Genomic DNA, 27,328 nt, shown 5'->3' with positions numbered 1-27,328 from the left:
TGTTCGCAGCCTTGGCGAAGCTATCGTCTTGTGAAAGTTTATTTACAGTATGCTTGGTTGTGACGTGTGATGTTGATGGTTCAGTTACGTTGATAAACGTTGAAAACTTTAAATACTGATTTGATCGAATTAATCTACTTAAAAATGGGTAAGGAAAGCATTAAATGACGAAGAGGAATTTTTTTGTCGAGTTTTCTTGTTTCAGTGCTTATGAAATATAGTACCGGCATCCTACTGTTGCATATTTTATTCACACCGTTTTTTCGTTAGATGCAAATTTTCCCACTTTTTCTTTGTATACCATTTTTAAGTAAAATTTACATATCTTCCAGTCAGGTTTCTGAATGCTCATTTTAAGCCAGGTGGTTTCAAACTGCAGGCTTCTGTGATTTATAGAGTTTGTTGGGCGGTTTCTAACCTATAAGCAAAAATATAAACGGAAGGACCAACACATGCAACATGGAAATTTGGAAATTAAAAATATGAATTATTTGGAAAATTTTTAGTAGCTCTACATTATGGGTTAAAAGGAATTTTTTAAATATTTACTGAAGGGAATTATGTATGCATCCGAAGTAATTAGTAAATTATGGATACTGTTCTATTATCGGCACAAGATTCAGATATCGCCGAAGCATAAAAATAATCGCCAAAATATTTACGATATGGTTAAGTTAAAGAAAATTCCAAGAGAAAAAATACGAATATTCATCAAAAGAAGAAATTTTAATGTAAATTAAACAACTTGCCAACGAAATCAGAAAAAAATAAGGTAAAAGTTTACAATTGGGTGCCCCTTGTTTCTTGGCGATTCTTTTTTGACGCCAAGATCGGCGCTTGGAAGGCACAATATCAAGATGGCCCATACACAAAACCAAAATAAGAAGTCAAAGAATTGCACAAACTCTCTGTCCATGTACACATCAATCTGTTTTCACTTAAAAAGAAAAAAAAAAAAAAAAAAAAAAAAAAAAATCCTAGAATTGCACAAACTAGGCATTGCACACTGCCTTAAATTTGTCCATGTACACATCAATCTATTTTCATTTAAATAAAATCAGGAAGCCAAAACAAAGTTAAAACTATCATGGTAAACAGAAGTGAGGTTTCATCACCAACATTTAAAAAAAAATGTCGCTAATCGAAGGGGCACCCAATTCTACACTAGAGCCAAAAATAATCGGTTATCAAATTAAGGCATAAAACTGCAGATATTTAAAATGTCTGCAAACATTCGTGTTTTAAAACGGTGCTAATAAACTCATTTAAATAGGAGTCTACTTAGCTACCTCAGTGTTTATTTTCTCATTTCTCACTAAAGTTTATTTTCTCATTTCTTATTGCCTCATAACCTTTCAGTTGTTTGCATGTGACAGTTGGTAATGAGATCAATAAACTTATGGTTAAGGCAACAATGTTCAAATCCGGCTTCTTTTTTATTTTTCAGTGTTACAACTGTCTCAGTGTATTATAATGCCATTAATAATATCTTGGTTGATCTTTACAATATAGTAACTGGTAGTTTGGCGACATTTTGGAGGCGATAAAGGTTACTACCTGGGACTTTGGTAATAATGTGAGCAGTACTCAGTTCCGATTACGCATTATTTTGTGTGAGGGAAATGAGAGATCATGGGATATGTCATGTGATATTAATGGACGAATTACGGTTCTTTAATCGGAAAAGGGGGGAAATCGGGAAAAAATCTGGAAATTTTGTATTTGGCTTTATTCTGTGTTGTGTGAAACAGTGTTCGTGAATTTTTGGATCCCATGGCCGTAACTAAAGTGAATTCGAAATGGGTATTTATGTATGTATTAATTTAATGTATGTGCTCATTTATATTTTAAGTAGTGTTTTTGAATTTAATTATATTTTAATTAAATGATAGTTATTTTGTGAATTTTATGTTTGTAGGAATTTGGTATACGTTTTAGTTGAAGTAAACGTGCATGGAAATAATTTAAATATCTGACACTAAGTATTTGTAATGGTTGCGGTATGAATTCATTGGTGATGTGTATAATGTAATAAATGATTTAGAGGTAAAAGTTTTTGGATATTTTATATGTGGAAATGTTCATTACTTTTTCGCGATCAGGTAACTTCATATATGTTCTTTTTACCGGGTTTAAAGATTGAGAAAATTGTCATGTATTTTCGTGAAATTTTTCTAATTTATGAGAAAAAAGCAGTGTACATAGATATAGTGAAGAGTGTGCGCAATGCCATTTTTGTGCAATTCTGGGATGTTTTTTTAAGTAAAAATAAGTCGGCGTGTACATGGTTTATGTGTATGTGTTATTTTGAAAAATGCGTAAGGAGTATGGTATTGTGCACTTTTTCCCAATTTTGCAGTGAATATTTGTCATGATTAGGCAGTTTTGTTAGATAAAATTTCTAGCATAAGTGTAATTCGGCTAGTAGATTGTTGGAAGAAGTGTTCAGTAGATAAAAAGAAAAGAAACATGTCTTTACTTCGTGAAGACAAAATGGCGGCGGGAAAAAAAAATAGAGGGTTGCTGTAGAAGAGTTGGTCGCCAAATTTTCGCCAAAAAAACGCCAAGTTACCATAATGTAAAGATCAAGCAATATCTTCTTTAATAACTTTAAGAAAAGTTCAGGCAAAGCAGTTAAGCACAGCAACTAAAAAACATTCTTTTGTTTCTTGGCTAATCCTGCCGCACACTCACTTTGGCGGAAAGATACAACCCATGTTTCCTCTATGCAAAAACAGACTTTTGTCACTTGACAGTATTAGCAGTGCCATCTGTTTTAAGTCATGGTCTAGACATTAATGCATGGTCACAGACTTCCCTTGTATAATAACTGTTTCAATTAACAACAGTACAATGATTTATATCAGATTGATGTTGACAAAATTCATTCCCAGCACATTACACCTTCACATCTCTATTCCAGTGCTTCCTTCAAATAGAAATAGAACTTCATTTTATGAGTTTTTCTGCACTTTCTTTCAGAGTGAATAATTCTTCTTTCCTGAAAAAAATGTGTTTCATTATTAGGTGAATCCCATAGGTAAATACAATAGTAATAAAAACACAAGTCTTTGTTAAATCTTTAGAATGTATATTCTCATTGCCAATTTTGAAAAGGCATTCTTTTACATTTTTTAAAGTAAACATTGTAGCAATTTTTAAAGTAAACACATGCAACTTCATACAGACCAATCTCTTGGTGAATTTGCAAAACATTTGCAACTACTCTGCTCTGCCAACGGAACTGTACCAAGTTTTGTTTCAAAGAATGAGAGCATTCAAATTTTAGCTGAAATTGCAATAGTCTGTCATTAAGAGCATGTCTACCATCGCTTAAGTTGTAAAATCACTGAATTCTGGTAGTTTAATTTAATTGAGTTCGATTCAAGGCAAATGAGCTAACTGTATGTGCATTTTCGGGGTAATTTCCCTTTATGTAATGTAAAATCGAGTAAGTTCTTAGAAAGTCTCCGCGAAGGCATCTCACCCCTGAGGCATACAGCATTCATATGTTTTGCTGTAGTCAAACCAAACCATCATTAAAAGCAACAATTTAATTCACATTGGTATTTTTTCCAGATGAAAAGCAAAATACGAGTATGTGCTACATTAATTGACATTAAGAATTGATTTCAAGATTTTGGAGACGAGAAACTATATATCAGTTAGCCATTTATTTCTCGCTTCCTAAGTACTTTCTGTCTAACTCAGGGGTCACCAAAGGCGTCAATAGAAAAAATAAAAGTCATCAGCATAATAAGTAACTAATTACAAAATTAATTTCGGTACTTATGTAATATCACAACTGGAAGCAGCTATACATGTAACTGTTTTTTTGTTTTAATCTGACATTGTAAGTTTGTTTATTGTATTCCAAATTCCAGTGGCTTTTCTGGATAAATTATAATGTTTTTAATCTAAATTTTAAAACATGTTTTTGTGAAATTTGCTTTCATTGAGGTGGGCGCGATAAAAATTCTGAGAGAATACATTATTTTGCCATAAAATCATTAAAGTGAACAATTGCTTGGGGTCTTCTTAAATGATTATCATGAGATTTCCACCCAAACAAAGGAAACAAAAGCCCCTTCTAAGTAGGTTTATTGATTCTTATTTTGGAATAGCTTGTTAAAATATATCTATAATAATATATTTGTATGTAATAAATTTTTTTACAATTGTAAATCACCATTCCTTTTTTTTCTGTAAAACTCTTGACACTGCACCAAGGTGGTTATGCTAACATGTAAGTGCCATAATTTAGTGCTGTTATATATATTATCAGCTGTAGCACATTTTTTTTTTTTTGCTCAGAATTTGATCTAAAATATTGTAGATTTCATTTTGAAGTAACTTTTTATGCCTTGAGATATATAATGCGTTAAGTCATTATTTTGGCATTATAACTTGTAATGAAAATTATTATTTAAATTGGAATGTTTTTGTTTGATTTTTACTAAGTTCAATGTGTTCACTTTATTATTTATTATTATTATATTATTTTATTATTATTTATTATTATAAGCTTTCACTTTATCACATGAATTCATTATTTTCTTAATTTTTGATGGTTGTTAATTAGCATATATTTTACAAAAAAAAAAAAAAAAAGACGAGATTTATGTAATCTGAAAAGTACCCCTTTTTTGGTACTATTATAATTGCACAGCTAGAATAGAAAGAAGTGATAAAGAGAGTGTTTTCTGATTATCCACACCTGATAGCGAAGAAAGTGACACAGAGTTTATTGAAAACGAAAAAATTTCGATTAACAAATTAGTCGGTGTTCTCGACACAGCAATTATAGGACTTGGACAGTGGAACTTTGTAACTGAACAAGAAATTATGTCTGTTTATAGAATTAAAAAGAAAGTATTATCACATAAAAAATGAAGCAACTTAAACAACTACATTGAAAGAAATGTTTAATAAAGTAAACAAATAAATATTAAGTTTTTTTTTTTTTGTTCAGTTTGTTTCAATTTTGATACCCTTTAGATCATAATTGTTCTTTATTTCATAAATTAGGGTTTCATATTTTTAATTTTATAATTTCTGCATGCCATCTTACCAGATTTAAACTGATGATCTATAATCCAGAAAAATCGATAATCCGGAATCGCTGAAGTCCCGACGAGTCCGGATTAATGACTTTTGACTGTAGTAACAATTTAACAAAATTAAAAATTGCAAGAAACATTTGTAATAAAACACTTGTATTTTTTTTCTTTTCACTATTCTCTCCATCTACACTGCAATCTGTTTCAGCCTCAAAAACATGAGAGAATAGCAGATCGGGCCATTGCACACAACTTGGCACTGCGCACACTGTTATTTTCCGCATGTGGTTTTGCTTAAACACCAGAGAAATGCACAATTTCAATCCATAAAATTTGATCATTTAAGAATTATATGATTGAACAAAACACCACATTTCTGATGAAATGTTTCTTTTTTATCTGCCAACAAGCTCTAAAGTCACATTATAATTACTTACAGAAAAAAGTAAACAAATAAAAAAGGTACTTATCTTCTGTATTAGCTTTGGTGACAGAAAACTGCACTGATGTAATTTGGGTGTAAATAAAGTTATTTATTGTCAAATGTTGTAAACATCCAGGAAAACAAAACTAACAGAGGCAAACAATAAATTGACTATTCATTCAATATCTGTATAACATAAGTTATTTAACTCATGTATAAAAGGAATTTAATATAAACTTGTATATATTATAGTATTCAATACAATTTTATCAGTAGTTTTTTTTTTTTTTTAATAGCATAATTGTACTTAACCTATTTAATATTACATTAATTGTTTTTATTTAACCCTTTGCGTATGGTACGATTTAGACACATTCTGTTTCTGAAATACGGGGCAGTTTTTTTTATATTCTCTATTTTTCTTAATATTTCTAGAATTATTGGATGGCTTTGTCTCAGTATTTGTTTCTAAAAAGCTACCGTATGTCTCCATTTCATTGGGCACAAAATCCCAATATCCATTGGCTAATGGATGGATGTATAATTTCAGAAAGGTGGACATACTCAGTCTAAAAGGATTGAACTTTTAAAGATTTTAAATGATAAAAAGTCGATATTTTTAGTATTATGGAGGCAAATAAAGTGAAGGCAAATATGGAGAGATTTTCCTACCCTGGTTATAATGTTTTTGTTCTGGAGAAAGAAAGAAAAGTAGCTATGGGTATTGTGGTTGGTATTAGGTACGCCATCACTTCTGGCTTTGAAATTTTAAAATCCATGGATCATACAGATGATAAAATTGAAATTGCTAAGCTAAATTGCTGGATGAATAATTTCCATTTAAAAATATTATCTCTCTTTATAATCCACCCATAAATAATCCAAACCTTAATTTAATTAACATCAATAGAAGGACTATTGTAACTAGTGACTTCAGTGCACACATTCCCAAAATTGGGATTATAGTAATAGAAACCGGGCAGGAGATGCTGTTTGAAACTTTTTGCGATCCAAATAATGTGAAACTTGAATTTGATAAACGAGATCACCTGACTTTGCTTATAGTGGCACCTCCAATAACCCAGATCTTTCCCAAGCTTTGCTGTTGGTTTATACTGATATTAGGGGCATTAGTCACAGAACTGTTATTGATGATTGTGGTAGTGGACACTGTATGGTTCTATTTTCTTTCCAAGGTATAATGTTTTCCCACTCCCATAGTAGAATGTCCTGCAACTTTCGCAAAGTAAATTGGCCATCTTTTAGAGATTATTTGGAAAGAAACATGGATAAAAGAAGATAGATTTCAACCAAGACCCTGATAAAATTGTTACTAACATTAACAGCATTACTAACATTGCCACCAAGAGATCCATACCTAGTGGTAAGCTGAAGGTTTTTGTTGTGTTTGGAATGACTTCCTAATAGGAAGACCCACCAGTGGCTGAGCGGTAAAGACGCTGAACACTGGTAGTTCGGTCCGTGGTTCGAATCGCTTGAACGGGCTGGTTGCATGGGTGTTTTCGTGGTTTTCCCCATGTGTAACGTGTATACGAGCCAGTTTCCCTTAGAAAGTCCTCCACAAAGGTATCCCTCCCTTTAGGCAGATAGCCCTCGTGTACTTTGCCATAATTAAATAATCCAATCCAATCTTAATAGGAAGAATCATGATGAGCTCTGCAATAGAGCTAAAAAAATCTAGTGATCACGAGGTTATGAGGAACTGGCAAAGAAGGTCTGTGATTATGAAAAAAGAGAAATCCGTAAGAGAGCTGCCATAGAACAATTTTTGTCTAAAGTAAATTATAAAACAGTCTTTAAAGGCTTATAAATACATGAACACGCTCTGTTCGAAACATTTTAATAATACAAAGGAGCCAATGAAATTAAAAATGAATTTTTATGTAATGATGGTCTGATTGCTGATGCGTTTGCAAAATACTTTGCTTCAAAGCAAATGAAATCAGTTTACATGAAACAAAGAGCTGGAGATTTTTAAAAATATTATATTTTGACTAGAGCTTCAGATCACTTGGCTACAGAATTGTATAATGACTAAGTTTACAAAATACAAGTTAGAATTTACTACTATTTCTCTGCTGAGGCAGGGTAAATCTTTAGGACCCGATCTTATTTATTATACTGGAGGGAAAAGGCAAGAAAGGTACTTTTAAGGCTTTTATTAAAGTTTGGTGTGAAATTAACACTTCAATCCTCATGGAAAAAGGTTAAAGATAAACCAGCATCCAACTTTGATAGTCACAAACCAATCCCTGTAACTTGTGTTGTGGCAAAGGTAATGGAGAGATTTGTCATAAGCAGGCTATGATGGCATCTTGAGACCAAGGGTCTTCAACACCCTGCACAAGCTGGCATTTAGGAAAAACCAATCTACTGAAGAACATGTTATTTTTCACAGAGTTATTAAAAACCATCTTGATAAGGGCAGCATCATAGGTGCTATTTTTGTGGCTTTTAAAGGTCATATTATTCCATGTAGAAAACAAAGCTCCTATATAATACAGATTTAAAGAAAGACTTAAAAAGTTCCTAAACAGAACCATGTTAAAACTTTATTCCTGGTGTTCTGAAAACAATATGATTGTTAATACACATGAAACAGTTTATTGTGCTTTTTTTTTTATGCCACCAACCTTTACAGCTAAATATATTTTATGCCAATACAACTCTTCCATGTAGTGAGAACACCTAGTATTTAGGAATAACAATATCTGATCACAAACTCACTGGGAAATTGTATACTGATAGACGTATGTCATTGCTCAAACGTCTTGCAGGAGTTAAATGGGATTGAGCAACTTCAGCTCTTCTTGCTAACTATAGGACCTTCTTAAAACTTGAGATGCTCTACTCATTACGGTCTATCAAAAAGGAATGAATAGACTTTAACAATTGCAGAATAATGCCTTCTGCCTTATATGTGGTGCTGCCAACACTACACCTGTTGACACCTTATTATTATACTGATGAATTAAGTATTCAGTATTAAATAAAGAAAGCTGCTTTAAAGCTATATCAAAAATTTATATATTTACCATATATTGGATCTTGAATTAATTCTGGGCTTTGACCCTGCAGACTGAAAACTTGGGAAAGCTTTGTCTTGAGGATGATGGATGGGTTTGAGATTTCAACTCAGGTTTAGCCATTATTACGACTTACCTTAATCCTTGGGAAGCTATAATGACTTCCTACTGTCTGACTCTTTTGAACATGTTTTAAAGACTCAAGATTGCATTGCAGGTTTGTTCAGCGCAGGTATGGAAACTATCTATAATCATTTTTCCTTCTGATGCTTGGTTGCATACCTATACTGATGGCTCAAAATTTGATAAAAATGGTGTTGCAGGAGCCAGAATTTTCTATGAGCATTTCACATACTATCTTTCTCTCGGAACTGTAAGACCATGCTTGATGATGAGGTTGAAATGATTAAATTCACTATAACTCATCTAAAAGCTTGTCCTTCCCTTTCTGAAGAGTTTTTCATTTCTCAGACTCTCAATCAATAATACTGGCAGTTACTAATGGTTACCAAGCTTCTATTTTCTTATCTGTAAACCAGTGTAGATCCCTAGTATGAAAAACATAAAATGGTCATTTTGCAGCGGATTCCTTCTCATTGTGGGATCCCCGGAAATGAAAAGGCCGATGAGCGGGCCAAAAGGGCATTCCTTATTTTCAAGTTTCAAATGGCCAGGTTGGTTATAAGTCTGTATTATCAAAAATCAATATGACCTTCATGGACAAGTAACTGTCACAACTAAAAAGAAAAGAGCAAGAGATAAACTATGAGAGAGGGACATCTATAATCTCCCACACTACCCCAGAATCAGACAAAGGCTGTAACTGCCTTTTCCCTAGCTACAATGCATGACTTTATGCATGACTAATGCTATATAAATTTGATTATAACTTGTTGTATGGGTTTTTGTTAGACATTATTTTGTGCTTTATTTCTTAGCTGCTTAAGACTTTTATTCTCTGTAGAAATTAAAGTAACAAAATGTGTTTGTAGTAATATGTCATTCCTTTGCAGCTATATCAACTGGTGCTTCATGCTTATTATCAACATCCTTATTTGTTCTGTTGTTTGCTGCAATGCAAGTGTACCGTGTACATTTAGCATCAACTCAACTGATGACAGTGTTAGGAGGTTTTCTAGGATCAATGCTTTTCATGCTTGCCTTAACTGTATCCTTTTCACATTTTATCATTACGAGTTTTTATTTATATTTTTTAATATGCATACATAAAACATTTTAGATATAATCCTTGGTAAAAAAACATGTGTGGGAGAATACCTCAAAATAATGAGAAGAAAATGATTCATGAAATGAACAGTATGATTGATTCTAATTTGTGTTCCTGCTCACAACAGTATGCAATTTTGATAATACCTGATCACCAAGAATAAATAGTGAACGTGAAATTTTGTTCTTTGTTGAGAAAATCTGGAGCTAGTACTATTCATATGCTTCAGAAAACCTTTAAAAGTGATACCTTGGATAAATCACAACTATTGGAAAAATCAGACTCCTAACAAGTGTACGAGTTAGTAGCTATCCAGCTTAAAACATGGGAACATTTCATATGGAAATTGGTGTAATAATAGATATCGATTGACAAGGAAGAGGGAAACATTGGAAAAGTACAGCATTAATGAACATAACTGAAAGATCAATAACCAGATATCTACATAAACACTTTCCATCTGGCTTTAAAAAAAAAATAAAAAAAAACTTGCTGTTTGTGGACCACCAAATCATCATTTTCCTCAGTGTGACTTTCTTCTCTTTCCACAAGTAAAGAAAGCTCTTAAAAAGCAATTTAGTGTATAGAAAATGCAGTCCATTAATTTTTTTATGGTCATCAACATGGTGAGCTTGCATTTCAGTTGTGCACCACAGTGAGTGCTAACAAACATAGCTCATATTACAAATTTATGGCTGATGAATATCGCACATATTTGAGAAGAAAGAATTGCTTTATCTTGCAACCACCGAAGGATTAATGTTAGTGATATATAAAAATTTGCTATCTGTCTTGAATAATATTCTGCGTTGAATTCCATAACTGTTCATGTTTCCAGGAAGGGGAAAAATTGTATTGATTATAATGTAACTGTTTAAAAATAATTCTTTGATTTTTTTAGATCTCCTGCTGTACTATCTAATTGTGAAAGGGTGAGAAACACCATGAGAATTTTGCTTCAGTATTTTGCAGATTGCAAAGTAATGCATTGCTCTACGAGCTGTGGAAATGATCTAAAATTCAAATTGCTCATTTGATTAGTGAGTGAGATGAAATGGAAGAAAAAGTCACTTGAGTGTACATTTATCATTTTCCCATGCAGAAATCCGTTTTTGAGTTGTTTTCTCCTTTCAAAATGAATGTGAAGATGCTTGAAAGATGTCAATGAAATTTTTATTGAACTGACAGTTTAATAACAAGGGGTTTCATTTTAAGTCTTGATGTACTGCTGGGTGGTCATATTGTCATATTGCATCTGAAAAATGCCAATATTCATTGACTGTGCATAGGTTTGAAGGCAGTGAATTGAAAATGATAAGTGAATCATTATTGGTACAGTTGCATTTAGATGTATTTTGTAGCAGTTGAATTGGCGTATACAAAAGGCATGTGAACAGAAGCCCCATAGTCTAATACTTTTAGCATTTTATAGAATGTGTAGAGGGTTTGGGCTGTTCCATTTTCAATGGAAACAATTTCCTGAGCATGGCTAACTATATTGCAAACATGTCTCCTTTGAAAAAGGCTTTCTTTGGAATCATCTTATCAACTTGGAAAACTGTGCTTGTAATGAGACCAAACCTCCTAGTGTAATGATTGGTAATGGGCATTGTGGTGTTTAGTAGTCAGTTTCATTTATGTCTTTCTTATGATAGTCTTGAGAGAGAGCCTTTCTTGACCTTGGGCCCTGGGGTGCGTAAGCATATGCCCTGAACAAGTGGTCAGCTTGTCGCAGGATCCCCAGTGTTTAGTTCCCAAGCGAATTTGGTATTCATTTTATCAACTCAAGGGATGAAAGGCTGAGTCGGCCTTGTCCAGCCCGGGAATCGAACCCCGGACCTGTGTTGCTGCTGCGCGATGCGCTAGCCACTGCGCCACCGGGCCTTTTGATGTATCATAGAAACAGATAAAATCCTACTGCAGTTGTTGAATGCCATATTGTTCATCATTGTGGCATCATAGTTTGGGATGTCATCAATATCAACATGCCAGTCACTTCCAAGTCCATGTAAAAGATGAAATAATGGTTTGCTAGTACAGGAATGTAGCCCTGTGACCATTTGCACTACTCTTTGGAAGATGCTGCTTTTTAGCAAGCTAAAGCATGGCTAAACACCATCAAGATCAGTATTCAAGTTTTGTAAAATATCCAGATGCTTCATTGGCTATGCATAAGGACCCTTAAATCTGTTTCCAATCAAGCATCTGCCGAATATTATGGGCAATTGTTTGCCTCAACCTGAAATGAAAAATAAACTGGACTAATGTTGAAAGCTATGTGGTTATCCACATCTTGAGATATCATCCAAATGCTTATTATGAATCTTGAGTTGCAAAGAGACTTGTACTGCCCAAGAAGTGGTTCCTCTTTTTGATCATTCTATGTTTTCTGCCATTGTAATGAACATTGTAATTGTTGAAAATTGCTGTTTTTATCATCCAAAGAGGTGGTTCTTCTTATTGATCGCCTTTATATTCAGTCGATGTAGTGCACTGGTAGTGTATTTTTGGACATAGATGCTGAATGAATCTAAATTATAAAGATTTGCTTTTTGTATCATCCAAACAACTGAATCTCTTTCCTGATTATCATCTTGTATGTTCAGTTACTGTAGTTTATTACACGTTTAGACAAGACATTAGAATGCTAACTGAATCTGTAGCGTGAAGAGTTGCTGCTTGTATCACCACGGGGTGCTTGTATCACCACGGGGATGATGATTTTTCCTGTTGATCATCCTAATATTCAGCCACTGTAGTGCATCATGTTTTTGTTTAATTCCATGCCTGTGTATCAGTTTTTATCATATTCTTCCGTTTACTTCATTGTGTTACATTTCTGTGTCAAACAGTATATATTATTTATTATGTTATTAAATTTTTCAATATTTGGGGTTAGCTGACATCTTTTAATGCATTAATGTTGACGTCTTTTAACATGGATTTTCTAGGTCAGAAGATCGAGTTTATTTATTTATTTTTTAATTTTATTTTCAGCAAATATTGCTTTTAAAAATCACATGAAACTTCATATCCAGGTTTTTGTTTTAACTTTTTGTCAATCTTACTTTTCCATTGCATGTCTTCTATTTTGTACAATTGCACTGTTTCAGAACTGAAGTAATCATAATATTTTGGAAAAATACTTTACGTCTGAAGATAATTGTTTCTGTCTCACTTCGTAGCAATCCATCATATGAGATGAAAAATTGTGATGCAAACAAGGATTGTCCTAAGATCTTTCTGCATGAAAAGAGTTTTTAAAATGTGATGTGATGCAGATATATGTTTTATCTGATTGATCTGGAACTGATATTTAAATTTAAAAAAGAAAAAGGAATGAAAGAAACCATTTCCACTCTCCCTTAATTGAGAAGAGAAAGAGGAAGGAAAAGAAGAATTTGGAACAGCCTGCCACAATCTCAGGAAGGTACTGTATTATTGGCTGTGTATTGGGCAGACACTGACTAATACCTAAGTACCTATTTTTTATAATATTGCTATATGATTTCATGTAGTATTTTTGCGACCTTTACATATTCTAAGCAGCATAAATCTAAATTATGTTCAGTTATAATTATCCTTGACTTCTTGTTTTCTGCAGGCAATTGGTAATCTTGAAACTAATGTATTTGGTAAAAATTTTCACACCAAATTATTTCCTGAAGGTAAGTGACAGTTTTGTTTGTAAACATAAGTTTGTTTATTTAATCTGTAGCTGTAAATATCTGTAATTTTTTATAACCATTTTGTAGTTTATCTTCAAACATCACTGTGTTAACTTGCAGTTCCTAACTGTGTAATATTAACTTCCACCTGACTCTTTTAGATTACTAAGTGAGTTTAGCTCAGTCTGAAAATGTGTAAGTTTATGAAGGTTTTTACATAACTGTTTTATTTAATCTTGAATTGAACAGAAGGCACAACTTCAGTGCACAATCAAAACTCTGTCACTTGTGGGTATTCAAATAACATACATTAATTAAAAAACGTGTTTGTCTCTGATTGGGACTGTATTATAGGCTGAGGTAGTAATGTCTTTTCGTAGTTTTATTAAAAACACAACAGTATGCAATACATTACTTAAGAACCGAAGTTCTTGACAATTGATACCGATGTGACTTGGTGCCAGCTGACAGCAAACTAAAATTTTCCCACCTAGTTGGCAGCATTCAAATTCAAAGTGCAATATCGCCAAGTTTGGTGAAATTACAATTAAAGGCAGCAACAAAGGGATTGTAGTCCATGACTGCACAAATTTGGCCTAAGCTAGCTCAAGCTTCAATAGTGTGGTTTAATTTTGACTAACAAAATGTCCAATGTCGGAATATTAACTGCAGACCTGTGCAGTAGAAAGTAAAGCTGCAAGCATCACTGCCAGATCTATTTCTAAAACATTTAAATCTTCATTGTATTCTTGTGATGGCTGATGAAAAGGAGAAGTAACAGTATAGATCAAAATCATAAAAATTTATTAACATAAAAACTGTATAAACTTACAAACTAGCTGAGCAAATAAACTGCAAATATCAGCAAATAACTGTTCCATGTAGACAGAAAAATATTGAATTAAAATTCAATTGTTTATGCAATTATGAGAGTCACTTAATATATAGTAAAAGTATAAAGGCAGTAAAAGTACAAAAATAGCAGATTTTACTGATAGAAGTAGGTGAGCCACCAGAAATTCAGCATTGGTCCTGGTTCACTAACTGTGCTGTTCTTCCTCAATTTTTAGAGCACCCTGAAAGGAGATCAGTGTAATGTCTTCCACTCCTTTTCCTCTAGCCTCTCAAGAAGATTTTTAGTTTGCCATGTATCTCGAGTGACTCCCCTTGCCGTTCAGACTATATTTTTAAAAAATTCATGCCTTTTCTGGGTTTTGAGCCCAGGCCCATCAGTATGGCAGTCGGTGTCACTAACTGTTATACCAGCTGGGCGGTGGCAGATTTTATAACAAAATGCCTGTGAAAATGCATGTCTGAAATTTTTGTTAAAAATTCTGATTTTTAGTTTGAAAAAGTCAAGAGCTAGAGCTAAACTCATTCCTTTATTCCTATTTTCCAAATCCTTTAGGACTTAATTTAAAAAAAAAAAAAAAAAAAAAAAAAAAAAATGCTGAAATTCAGCAGCTGCTTATTTGCACAATAAGGGCATTGTATATCAGTCTTTGGCATTGTATCTCACTTTTTGCCATTTATTACCATTTAGATTTTTTAAATACTTCCATTTAATGTGTTAATAATAATTTAAGGAATTAAAAAAATTCTGTTTCTGAAACGTAGTTTTAAGCTTTAAAAATTATAAAAACATATGTGCTTTCATTAATTTCTTTCGGGAATTTTTTCCAGTTATGATTAGCATGCTAGTTGCTGTGTTTGCCTCAGGTTTGGTTCACAGAGTTTGTATTACAACATGGTAAGTAAAGTATATTAATCATTATTGGAAAATATTTAACATTTGCATTATTTTGTATGTCTAGATTGTATTTTTTATTTTCATATAAAAATGTATTTTGTTTATATATATAGTGTCCCAAATAAAGGTATAATCTGATTGAATTTCAATACAAGACTGCTTTTGCTGGGTACACACCATATTTATTAAAAAAGAAAAAAAAAACTTTTTTTCGGCTATATATGTGTTCTAATATTTGGTGGGTTTTTTAATCGGATATTTTGATAAGTAAAATTAGTAAGAGTTTAAGTATTATTCTACACAGAATAATTATACTGTTTGAATACTAAATAAGCAACATAAATCAGTGATCTCAAACTCAATTTGCATGCAGGCTGTATGCGCAATCTGAAAACAACTAACAGGAATTAAATAGTTTAATTAACAAAATTTTAAACTTCATTTACTAAATATTTATCTAATCATACTTGAAGAAAAAAAAATAATAATGCAAAAAAATTCGAATTAATATTTATTTCCAATATGAAACTTAAAAGTTGGTTACACTTAGTAATTCACATCTAAATATTAAATTATCAAAACAGCATTTATTTCAAATAATTTAGTGGTTAACTCAATGAATTACATAATTCTTTGGCTTTAAATAAAAAAACAAATTATGAAATTAACTATGCTTTAACTAAAATAAGCAAGTTATGAACATTTTCTAAATGAGATAAGAATTGAGAGTAAAAAATGAAGTCCTATTCCGTCACTTTTATTTATTAAATTTTTCTGTGACATATGCAGAAAAAATACCTATGTTTGTATATAAATAATTATAAACTTCGTTATCTCTTGGTAACATTTTGATTCTCGTAAAATTTGTAACAAAAGTTCACAAGGATCGAATTATCATGAAAAATTTGTACTTCTTCATTCTTTTCTCTTTTACCTTATGTTAAAGACATGGCTTGTACAGTTTAATCTCATCCTTAATTAAAATCCATATTATAATTTTAATGTTATTGTTAATTCAATTAGATAAATTTTTGTTTGAAAGCAATCCACAAAAGTTATGCACAATTCCAAGTAATAAGTATATAAGCTAAATCTAGCAACAAGCACAAATAAACATGTCTTCTAAACTATACATTAGTTGTTGCCATTACCTTATTTCCTCATGTATTTGACTTCCCCAGCTTTTTGCACCAAGCTCTAAAAATTTTTAAATATTTGCAGAATTTTTCTCTTTCTTGGTGCATTCAGAGAATGAACCCATCTAAATTTTAGCATGAATTCTCCTCGTAGTGATTGTTTTCATTTTTCTAACAAAAATAAACCCTTGGCAACTAACTACAAAGGTCACGCCGAACTTTTTTTTTTAATTTTATGTCACCTTAATAGGAGAGTCAACTAATCACAGCAAAGCAAATATGAATTGGCAGTCGGTCTACGATTTTACAAGTCAGGTGTCAGTTTACATTCTCTAATTATTTATGGATGATTTAAAATCTAAAGAGTAGCAGAGCTAACAATAAGAATCATTGAGATTCAAGTTACAGGAAGTAGAAGTGAAGCTATCTTATTAAACACTGCAATGTTGTAATGTTAGTATTACTATGTATTTTTTATTGGAATAGAGGATTCTTTTAAAAAAATAATACTGTGATCTCTCTGTGTCTACCTTTCATTGTAATGTTCTTACTGTAACTGCATTCTTTGGAAATTAAATTATTTGCATGATTTTCTACTCTTGATTTTTGGACAGTAATTTATGACAATAAAAATATGCAAGGAAATACATTAAATAATATGAATTTCATGGCTGTGGCATCCAGCTAACAAGTATGTTTGACTGAGGGAAAGTGTGTATCAGAAATACCAATTCAAAAAATTGGAAACATAAGAATACAGAAGCAGCAGTAGTTGTCAGCTGACAAATTAAATTTACTGATTGTGCTGATGTAAAATGTTCTTCTGCTTTACCCCAGTTACATGGCATGGTGCACAAACATACATTGATCAAGACAACCCTCCTCTCAACATAGTTATCTCTTTTTCTTTCAATAGCACTTGTACACATAAATTCAGTCTATATCTCTGTCTTTCAAATGAGCACTGTACTTATTACAAATACGTAAACAAAATGCTTTTGCAGGCCGTGTAAAATTATTTTGGGGATCAGATGTAGCTTTCAGGTTGCCAAATGGAGACCATTGACATTGATAATTACAGCACTGCTAATTTTAATAGCTACATATAGCTGAGAATCTTCAGTTTAAGCCTGAATCTGTTATACTGAAAGCAAATAAATAACAATGAATCACCAGCTTCTCTTTGCCTTTGTTTTTGGGCTATTTTTGTTTACCACAGTTAATGGTACTATTATTAGGAAGAAATTGTGGAAGATGGATAATAAAATTAAGATTTTTTTTTAATTATTGCACAACAAAATAATTATTTTCACATGCGCTTTTATTTCCTAAAATTTCTCCTAAAATGTCAAGAAGGTTTTATATTCAAGGGGGTCTTACTTTTAACTAAGCATGGTATGTAATATGAACATACTGTATTGTGTCACACTACTATAAAAAACAAAGTATTCCTATGGAAAAAGTAATGGTATCAATACAAATCAAATTGGCATAATTTTTGATTGGTTTGAGTATACATTAGTTTAGACATCCTTGTGTACTTGAGTTTTGATTTTATGATATCACTATCATATGGTAACATAATAGCTATAAAAAAAGTTTTAGAGTGATGGTCATACTGTAGTAAAATTTGAGGAAAATACATTTGCGTAATTTAATAGTAAAAATGAAGATTCAATGTAGTAATTAGTACATTATAACCAAAATTTTTTATCATTAACTGCAGTTTTGTTGAAACTTAGTCTAACATGATTAAAACATTATTGTGTTGGTAGCAAATTGCAGTAAAAGTATAGTAGTTGAAGTGGAAGTTGCAGTGCTTGGTCAAAAGAACAGAAGTGTAGTCCAATACTGTTTTCTCTTCACTTCTGACATCAGTGGAGTGAAAATTGCATCATTAGCAAAATTGCTGTGCAGAAAAATATCAGAAATTTCAAAAAAATTTAAATTGCTTTGCAGAGTAATGCAAGTAATAATTTTAGCTCTTCAAAACTGAAATCTGTGATTTTATTGCAAAATTCCATGCTTGTTGAAAGCTTCTGTTGACTGTCTCAAAACCAAAACATCTGTTTGATAATAGCATGTGTCAAATGGGAGTTTTTATTATTATTATTATTATTTTGTAATTTGGCTGATTCTTGCATTGAATTCTTTCTTTATTTTTTTAAACTATACTCAAAATTAAAATGCTTTAAAATATACATCTTTTATGAAGTACTTTATAACCATTTTAAAAATCTTTTTGGAATGTTATACAAGGTTAAAATTTCAGGTATTTAAAACTGATCATTGACAGAGTAATATGGAAATGTTTTTAGTTTTACCACAAAAAGAATGGAATGTTTTAATTCATATTCATGCAATTTTAAATTTTCTACCAGGATGCTGAAATTGCAATTATGGGCCATATCATACAGTGTTTTATTTTTGGAGGAAAAGGCTTAATTTCTTTTTGATTAACTATTTTTATATTAGGATCAATATGAAATTTTAATACTGAACATGAACAGTAAAAAATTTTTAAATATTTTAAAAGTGTGAAAATAAAAATTGATTTTGTGAAATATCAAAGCATTGTATCTTTGGGATATAATAAGGCTTTTTCCCCCATTTGTTTACAATTTTATTTCAAAATGAGATGTCAAAAGCAACCAAGATTCCATTCATTTATTGCATTCATAACTTTAGAAGGTCAAATGCAATAATTTTGATGAATATGATGCTGAGTAATTTAATTAACAATTAAATCACACCTTAGTATGTTCATTTGGAAAAAGACTAACATAGTAATTTGAAAGAAAAAAAAGAAATTCATGTAAAAGACTAAATACTGAGCCTTATATCTTTAAGATATTTCATATCAAATTTTTTTTTTTTTTTTTTTTTTTTTGTTTGCAATTTTGTTGCTGAATAAGATATTAAAAGCAATTAAATTCAGTGAAGTTTAGAAAAACAAATGCAATAATTTTGATGGGGATTGATGTTGAGTATGTTAATCAACAGTATTGAGTCATTCAAGAAATTGTAAACTATGTTCCAACAATTGAAAACACTGTTAAACATAACATAACATTTAGTGGCGCTTCCTTCTTATGAAAAGAAGGAAAAGAGCTTAGGCAATATTGCCCATTGCTCTTCCGCCATTTGATCATTTAAATCAAAGGATTGAAATGGTAACTCCCATGAAAGGTAAATAATAAATAAATAGATAAGATCCCAAACTGACACCAAATATACAGTATCAGCAAAAGATCCCATCTCTAAATTCACGGTGTCGGTTAAATCGTGAAAACTTCCCTATTGGATGAAGAGACGATTTAATCCCTCCCAACCATCAGACGCAAATTCTTGACCAAACAAGGGTGCAATGGCGAGTCAAAAAAAAAAAAAAAAAAAAAGGGGGGGGAGGGCAGAGGTGTTTTCTCACGCCAAATGGCCAGGTGGTGTATAAAGATTTGATATCTATTTCCCAATTATATTCCAAAACACAGCTATGAGAGGGAAATTCCTGCATAGTTTCTTTTCAAAAAAAAAAAAAAAAAAAAAAAAAAAAAAAAACTCGCAGGGCGTCTCAGTGCTTGTTTCTTGTGGTTTCAAATTCACCATACCTGTAAGTGTTTAGTATACATCAGAAACCCTATTATGCCAGAGAGGCCTTTGTGTAGAAGGGCTTGATCAAAGCTAATATAGGGAAACCCAAGGAATTTGTTTCTAGGGACAGAAAACACCGAACATCATCCCAGAAAGTGAAAAGGTGTTTCCTCTTCTTCTCCACAAGCTGGGCAGAGAAAAGATTCGACAAGACCACATTTGAGGAGATGCTTTGTGGGAAGCATGTCTGGTAGCAATTTGAATTACCTGGTGTAAGTTAGTTCTACTGAGGTGTATGAGTTTACCTGATAAGTTAAGTGTACTAAGCACCAATTTAGAATGAGCACAGTCTGGTAGTTTAGACCATATATCATCATGTTTGTTCTTTATCCAGCTTCTTACTTCTTTTTTAACAGTTTGATATGAAACTGGGTAAAATGGTTCTGGGCCAGACATGGGTAGTTGTGAAGCATCTTTAGCTACTTTATCAGCTAGTTCATTTCCAGCAAAATCACAATGACCTGGGACCCAGACTAAACTAATGGTATTATGGGCCTGAGCCAGAGAAATGAGATCTTGAGTACAGTTCAAAACACAGTTTTGTAACTTGACACGATTAGCCAAGGCAAGGATGGCTGATTGGCTGTCAGAGAGAATATATATATTCTTATCAAATGTATTTTGAGCTAAGAGCTCCCTGGCGACCATATTGATTGCCAGAACCTCGGCTTGGAAAACAGTTGTTAATTTACCAAGGTATAGATGAAATCTAATAAAATCTTCTCCAGATCCCTTGGTTCTTATAATAGCTCCAGCTCCAGTGAAGTTGGATTTTGATCCATCTGCGTGACATTCAATTGATCCTGTTGGAATTAGGTCAATTAGAGATTCTATCTCATTCCTTTTTGGTATATAAGTTGAGAATAGTTTATCTGGAACTATTGTTTTAGTAATTGCATCTTTGGGCATATAGATTATAGGGATCTCATTGCCCAAGTCCAGGCATATGTCAATGTGGCTTTTCAGGTGGCTTTTATGACGAAAACCTGTCTTTTGGCACCATGTGCCATTTTTATTCAACCTATACATGGTTTTAATTGCTTCTCCGCTCAAGAATAATTTCAAGGGTGGAATTTGCAATAAAAATTCTAATGCAGCAGTAGGGGTACTATTTAAGGCCCCACTAATGCATAGGCAAGCAAGTCTTTGCACCTATTGTAAAATGTTTAAATATGTGCTTTTGTTAATAACATTGATCCAGACCACGCATCTGTAAGAAAGCATTGGCCGGACTATGGCAGTATAAATCCATAGAGTAGATTTTGGGTTAAGGCCCCATTGTTTACCAACAATTTGCCTGCAAAGTATTAGTACATTTGTTGCTGTTTGTGCCTTTTCTTTTATATGGGTGATCCATGTAAGTTTACTGTCCAGGTAACATCCTAGGTATTTAATGCATTCTTTACGTCTGATAATCTGGTTACCCAGATATAAATCTGCCAGTTTCCATTTCCTTCTCCACGTGAAAACTATGACCTTAGATTTTTCAGCAGAGAAAGATAGGCCATTTGTTTCACCACAGTGTGAAACTTTATTCAAGATCTGCTGAGCTTGATTGTGTAGGGTTTCGATATCGAAACCCTGTAGTAACACAATAAGGTCATCTGCATAAGCCTGTGACATGCCAGGTTCCTCCCGTAGAAGTACTAAGAGTGAGTTGAATACCAGGTTCCACGGGAACGGAGAAAGAATACCACCCTGTAGACACCCTTTAGTAATATCTCTCTTTACTTCACAATCAGTGAGACTAATGCAGATATTCCTGTTTTTAATCATAAAGATGACTCATCTAGTTATCATAGGGTGAATATGACTTCCAATAAGGGCCTTATGTATTTTCTCGAAACCGATGTTATCAAAGGCTCCTACAATATCCAGTAGAATCCCAATGGCAAAGTGTCCATCTATAATTGTTTTTTCTATTCTCCACACAAGTTGGTGTAGGGCCGACTCAGTGGAGAAGCCAGGCCTAAATCCGTGTTGGTCTAAGCCAAAAGTATGTTTCAGATTATTATCTGACTGGAGGTGCCAGAAAATCAATCGCTCCAACAGCTTGAGCTGGAAGGATGTTAGTGTAATCATTCTAAATGAGTTTGGTTTTTCATAAGTATCTTTTCCTGGTTTGGGAAGAAACATACCTCGTGAAGTTCTCCACACCTTAGGAACATATCCTAAAACCAAACTGGATTCATATATGTCCACAAGAATGTGACCAAAAATATCCCAGCCTTTCTGAAGCAGAATTGGGTAAATGCCATCGTTCTCTGGAGATTTAAAGGGAAGAAATACATCTAGGGCCGCTTTAGCCTTTTCAAAACTCACTATTGTCTTAGCAAAATCCAAATCTAATGGATTATGAAGTAGTTCCAATGGATTTTCCTGGGGGTCAGAGGTGACGCTTGTGTCCCGCAGATGAAAATTCAACATGGTCGAAAGTATATCCAAAGGGTTTATAGTATAACTGCCATCTGGTCGCATAACCGATGAGAGTTGAGACTCCTGAGATCTTTTAAGAATCTTATGTACTCTGGCAGTCTCATGGTAGGACAGAATATCTGTGCAGAAGGATCTCTATGAGTTGTGTTTAGTTTTCCTGATTTCACTTTTAAATTTCCTTTGTAGAATTTTGAAGTTAGACCATTTAACTTCAGATTTATTTCTGACTGCTTTCCTGTGAGCTCTCTAGGTGGAGGCTTTCAAGCTCCTTGGTCCACCAAACTCTCTTGCTAGGAGAGTACTTCCTTCGTTTGAGAGGGCATGATGCATGATAAGATTCAATAATGATATTTGTCAGATTGTTTGCTTGAGTATCAAGCTCCTCGACTGTACAATTATTGTCTAAAACCTGAAGGTTAATGACATTAGAAACCAGGGAGTCCTTATGAAGGTCCCAATTTGTGTTTTTAATGTTTCTGAAATATTCAGCTGGAATTTCATCTCTAATACAAAATTGTCTGAAAGTGAGGGATTGTCACTTACATGCCAATTTTCAATAAGGTTATAAATATCAGAAGAAGTTAATGGGAGGTCAATGACTTCTTCTCTTCTTCTGTTGACAAAGGTGGGGCGATTTCCCCTGTTTACCCAAGTTAGGTTGGTATTCATTATAAGTTCCATGAGTTTTCTCCTCTAGGATTGGTATCAGAACTGCCCCATGATAGGTAGTGAGTGTTAATATCACCACCAATAACCATAGGAATATTGTTTATTTCACAGAAACTCACAAGATCTATAAATTCTTGTGGAATGTTAATAAGGTCATAAGCCATGTAAACCGAGCAAAAACAAATGTTTCCTTTCAGTGAACTGTTTATGTCCTTAGTTAAAATAGCAGTTAAGTCCTCTGATGTAAATTGAGATAATTTCATAGCCTTTATATTTTTAGAAATGTAAATGCTAGTTCTAGGTCTTTTATTAGGTCCCTCTGACAAAAAGAAGTGTGCGTTCATGGGCCTAACCAAGGATTTTACCCTTGTACACCCAAGGTTCTTGAATTAAGGCAACAAAAGTGCCTTGCTTACCTAATTGAGCAGCTAAATTGTATGAAGCTGCTCTGCTATGTTGCAGGTTTAGGTGACTAACCTTAACCATTAAAACAGGTTAAATGAGAGAAAAGAACTTACCCTGAAGGATTTTAGGAGAGACTTAGTTAAAAGCCGCATCCTTAACCCACGACTTCAAAGGAAGTAGTGACAGGGGAAAACTATTCAGATATCTTCCCCAGAGCCTCCAAAGAAAGCTGTGGTTCCGACTCCTTTTCAGTCTCCCCTTCTTCCATCAACTGTTTCCTCGGAGGATCCTTGGGCAGAGGAATTGATTTCTCCTGTTGTCTTGGTTCCTTCAGCTGTACAGAGCTACGGGCACCACAAAAAAGTTTGAAATTCTGGGCCTCCAGATAATCCATGAGCTCAGGTTCCACTCCCAGCACCAAAGTGTTACCCCCGTCTCCAGGAATGATGATGATCCTTCCTTGGCCTTGATGGTGATCTTCTTAACATCCAGGCCCTTGTTACAGGCATCAAAGAGCTTGATGTTATCTTTTGGTGACCTGTTACCAGGAAACCAAGTGAAAAACCTCTTCGTAGTAGCTCTGTCCCCGGGAGCCATGGCGTGATAACCGGGATAGTTTTCTTCAGGGCCAGGTAGATCATTGATTAAAGTCTTTAGGACGTCCACAGTCTCCTGGTCCTCACATGCAATGTTAAGGCCATTCGGCTGCAGGACTGTCTTGTGGACCCTGCAGGTGGTGATGGAGCCATCGATAATTCGGTCATCAATTATAGAAGTGATGAAGTCTGAATCCACTGATGTTATGTCTCTGGAGTCATCCTTGCAGACGACCCGCAGAGTAATTGCCTTCCTCACAGCTTGACTATAAAGCTGTTGTTTCTTGAGGGCCATTTCCGGGGTGTCACCAGCAATGCGTTCTCTCTTACAAGACTCTTCATTGCTTGGATGGCTCTTCCTCTCCAGTTTGGAGGTCGTTCCAGAGGCCCCAGCTTTATCTGTTTTCTCCCTCGCTCCCTTCTCCCCAGAGATCAAGGTCCCTTCCATGGCCCTCTCCAGCCATTTCCGCTCCTTCTGTCGTTGTCTCTTTTCTCTTCTTTTATTTACAACCTCCGTCATTGGTGACGGTCATCCGCTTGCGCATCTGGCACAGCGCTTCTGACAGAGGAGTCATTATCCATCCCCATGGGTTCAGGGCATCCGTGTCCAAAGGCACATTCACCCCTTCATCAGCGGTTCTGGTTTCTGTAGTCCTGAAGAGAAGAGCATCCGCACCTGAGGGCGCATTCACTCCCTTAGAAGGAGCTACAGTGGTTAAAGTAGGGATTTCAGAGGATGTGTTTTTATCTGATTCTATATTGCTAACATCCAGTTTGGTATTTGATTGAAAAAAGGTGGAGAAAAATTCCTTCCGATTTTCTAAGAGCCAGTTTGGAGGGGCTAGCCCCAGATTCAGCCAGCAGTGACCTCGGAAGAGCCCCCTGCTCTGCCATGCAGGACCCCACCCAGGCACCACCTGGAACTGCAAGGCAGGCGAGATTATACACCAGCTGATAGAGCAGCCAGGGCATGCTGGTTAGGCTGCCCCGGGCTCCTGTACTATCTGGCGGCCTGAGACGCAAAACTCAGCTTTTCTCCTGTATCCTCTACATGGCTGCTTCCTCCAAGACCCCTCCTCTCCAGATCAAAGGTCCTCGGAATTTCAAATCCTCCCCACAATCGCCGATTTTCCCAGGGAGGAGCGGTTCATTGGGTCGTCATAAGATTATTCATCATCAGACCAAACCTCATCCCACTAAACCCCGGTATACCACAGGACTTTGTGGCAGTTACCCATTTAGCACCACCCAGGGGACACGTGTGACTTAAGGATAATCACGGACGTGGGTAACTTTACTCCCCCCAAACACTGTTAAAAGACCTAGAACGATTCATCACAACTCATGTTGGTGGTAGTAAATATGTACATGTATATAATTTTTTTTTTTTTTTTTTTGTTCTACTTTTATTTCTCCTGACAGAGCAGGAAATGGATTTTGAGTTACCTGGTAAAGCAGGCTAAGTTTAATTTCCCCAACCAGCCCAGTAGAATGGGAGATATAGAACTGTCCCCCCCTTTTTTTTGCACAGTGTACTTGTACCAAGTGTATCAAAAGAAGAAAAGAAGAGTTGTAATTTTACAGTCCATTTACAAAGTTTTAGGTTCAAGAAACAACATTCTTATTTGTAACCTTCAATATACAATGTTGTAAATCAGTGCAATGATGATCTCAAAGTTTTGAGTTGAGATTTCACTTTAGGGAAGAGCACAAATGGCTAAAGTGCTAAATATGGTGAGGGTGGCTGAGAATGGTGATACTTTTCTTTGCTAGAAACTGTTTGATGAAAACTATGAGGACATATTAGGGTGAAACGGAAACCATTATTTGGGCCTAAGGCCTTCTGAATAAACTTATGAATAAGGTTCTGTTTAAAAATTTATTTATTATATCTTTTTTAAAATGTGGAGTTCATCTGCGAGGAAAAAAAATTCCTTGTGAATTACCTGTTTTGAAACAAAACAAGTCACCATGGTGGTCTTTACTCGGATATCTGAAAATGAAATTTTTGTGACTGTAGCTGCTGATATAAACAAATAGTAATGGACTGTGATTCCTTCATCTTTGTGATGTAAAACTATATTTTATCATCAGACATTATCAAAGAAAGGGAAAACAAATTTTTGGTACTTGCCTTTTGTAGCATCCTTGGCGACAGAAAATGCCATTGGCATAATTCAAGCTTAAGAAAGCTTGATTTGTTGCCAAATGTTGTAAACATCCATGAAAATAAAATTGACTATGGTGAATAATAAACTAGCAAATCATTCAATATTTGTACAACACAAGTTATTTGATATATGTACACAGAGAGAAAGAAGGAATTTAATATTGTTATTTGTATTTATGATAGTATTTAACACAATTTTGTCTGCAAGTTGTTTAAAATGACAACATAATTCAGCAGAACTTACTTAATATATACACTAATTGTGGTACATAATACAATAACATAATGAGTTTATTTAAAGTAATAACATATGTAAACATGTTGAAAAATTAGAATACCATAAAATTCTATTTATGATTTTATTTAATGTCATTTTGTTAGCAATTTTGTTTTTTAAATCATTCATAAACATGCTAAAAAATTGATATTTTAATCTCTTTCTGGAGGCCACAGTTTAGCAACTGGTGCTAATAATGCTTCAAACATCAAGTATAGCTTCTTTTTTTCCATTGATGGAAGATTGAAAATAGTGAGCATAATCAGTATTTTATGGTGAAAAATCTCTGTATTAACAGAATGCAATTACAAAAAATCAGTTAAATCATTAACCATCTGTTTTTCGCTCATGAACAGATTAGTAACCATTTGTTTCTTGTCAGTGTAGAAATTTGCCGAGTCCACTTTTTTGCCAAGGTCACTACAGAAAATAAGTACCAAAACTTTTTTTTCTCTCTTACTTAACAAATACCTCTGTAGATATAATAATTGTAAATTTCTATATATTTAATGACCAAAATGTGCTTGCCTAATTTTCTAAATTAGTGTTGAAATGCATATATTAATTATATGCTTATGATTTCCTTTGTATTAAGATATTTTTTCTTCCCTTCTTTACAGTTTCCTTTTCTCATTGGTTGCTTTATATTACATGAACAAAATATCTATAAAAGTTTATGGCTCATCAGTGCCTACTGCAGTAGTTAATCCTATTCCAGAAAAAAAGAAGAGACGATAGAACAACCTATTTGTAAATTTTTTGCAATTTATACCTTTTTGTACAACTTTAATAAATATATCTTTTCAAGTAA

General features: G+C 33.7%; 1 protein-coding gene across 1 annotated transcript; it reads left to right on the top strand.

The window, feature by feature from the left end:
• On the top strand, positions 1 to 27,328 carry LOC118205348 (protein KRTCAP2 homolog). The gene is made up of 5 exons (XM_035377640.2): positions 1 to 148; positions 9,545 to 9,699; positions 13,364 to 13,427; positions 15,111 to 15,177; positions 27,138 to 27,328. Exons 1-5 carry the CDS (start codon positions 145 to 147, stop codon positions 27,253 to 27,255), a joined length of 408 nt encoding a protein of 135 aa, XP_035233531.1. The 5' UTR covers positions 1 to 144; the 3' UTR covers positions 27,256 to 27,328.

The sequence above is a fragment of the Stegodyphus dumicola genome, chromosome 4, assembly GCF_044657685.1.
Source record: "Stegodyphus dumicola isolate Sdum_Otavi_A_Nest chromosome 4, ASM4465768v1".
Lineage (NCBI taxonomy): Eukaryota > Metazoa > Arthropoda > Arachnida > Araneae > Eresidae > Stegodyphus > Stegodyphus dumicola.
Note: the sequence above shows the minus strand (reverse complement) of the source record. Positions and strands in the feature narration are given on the sequence as shown.

Bases quoted from the DNA above. Each gene is read 5' to 3' on its own strand.
- LOC118205348 (XM_035377640.2), top strand. The intron at 13,428-15,110 runs GTAAGTGACAGT...AATTTTTTCCAG, and splicing joins CACCAAATTATTTCCTGAAG to TTATGATTAGCATGCTAGTT. The intron at 15,178-27,137 runs GTAAGTAAAGTA...CCTTCTTTACAG, and splicing joins AGAGTTTGTATTACAACATG to TTTCCTTTTCTCATTGGTTG.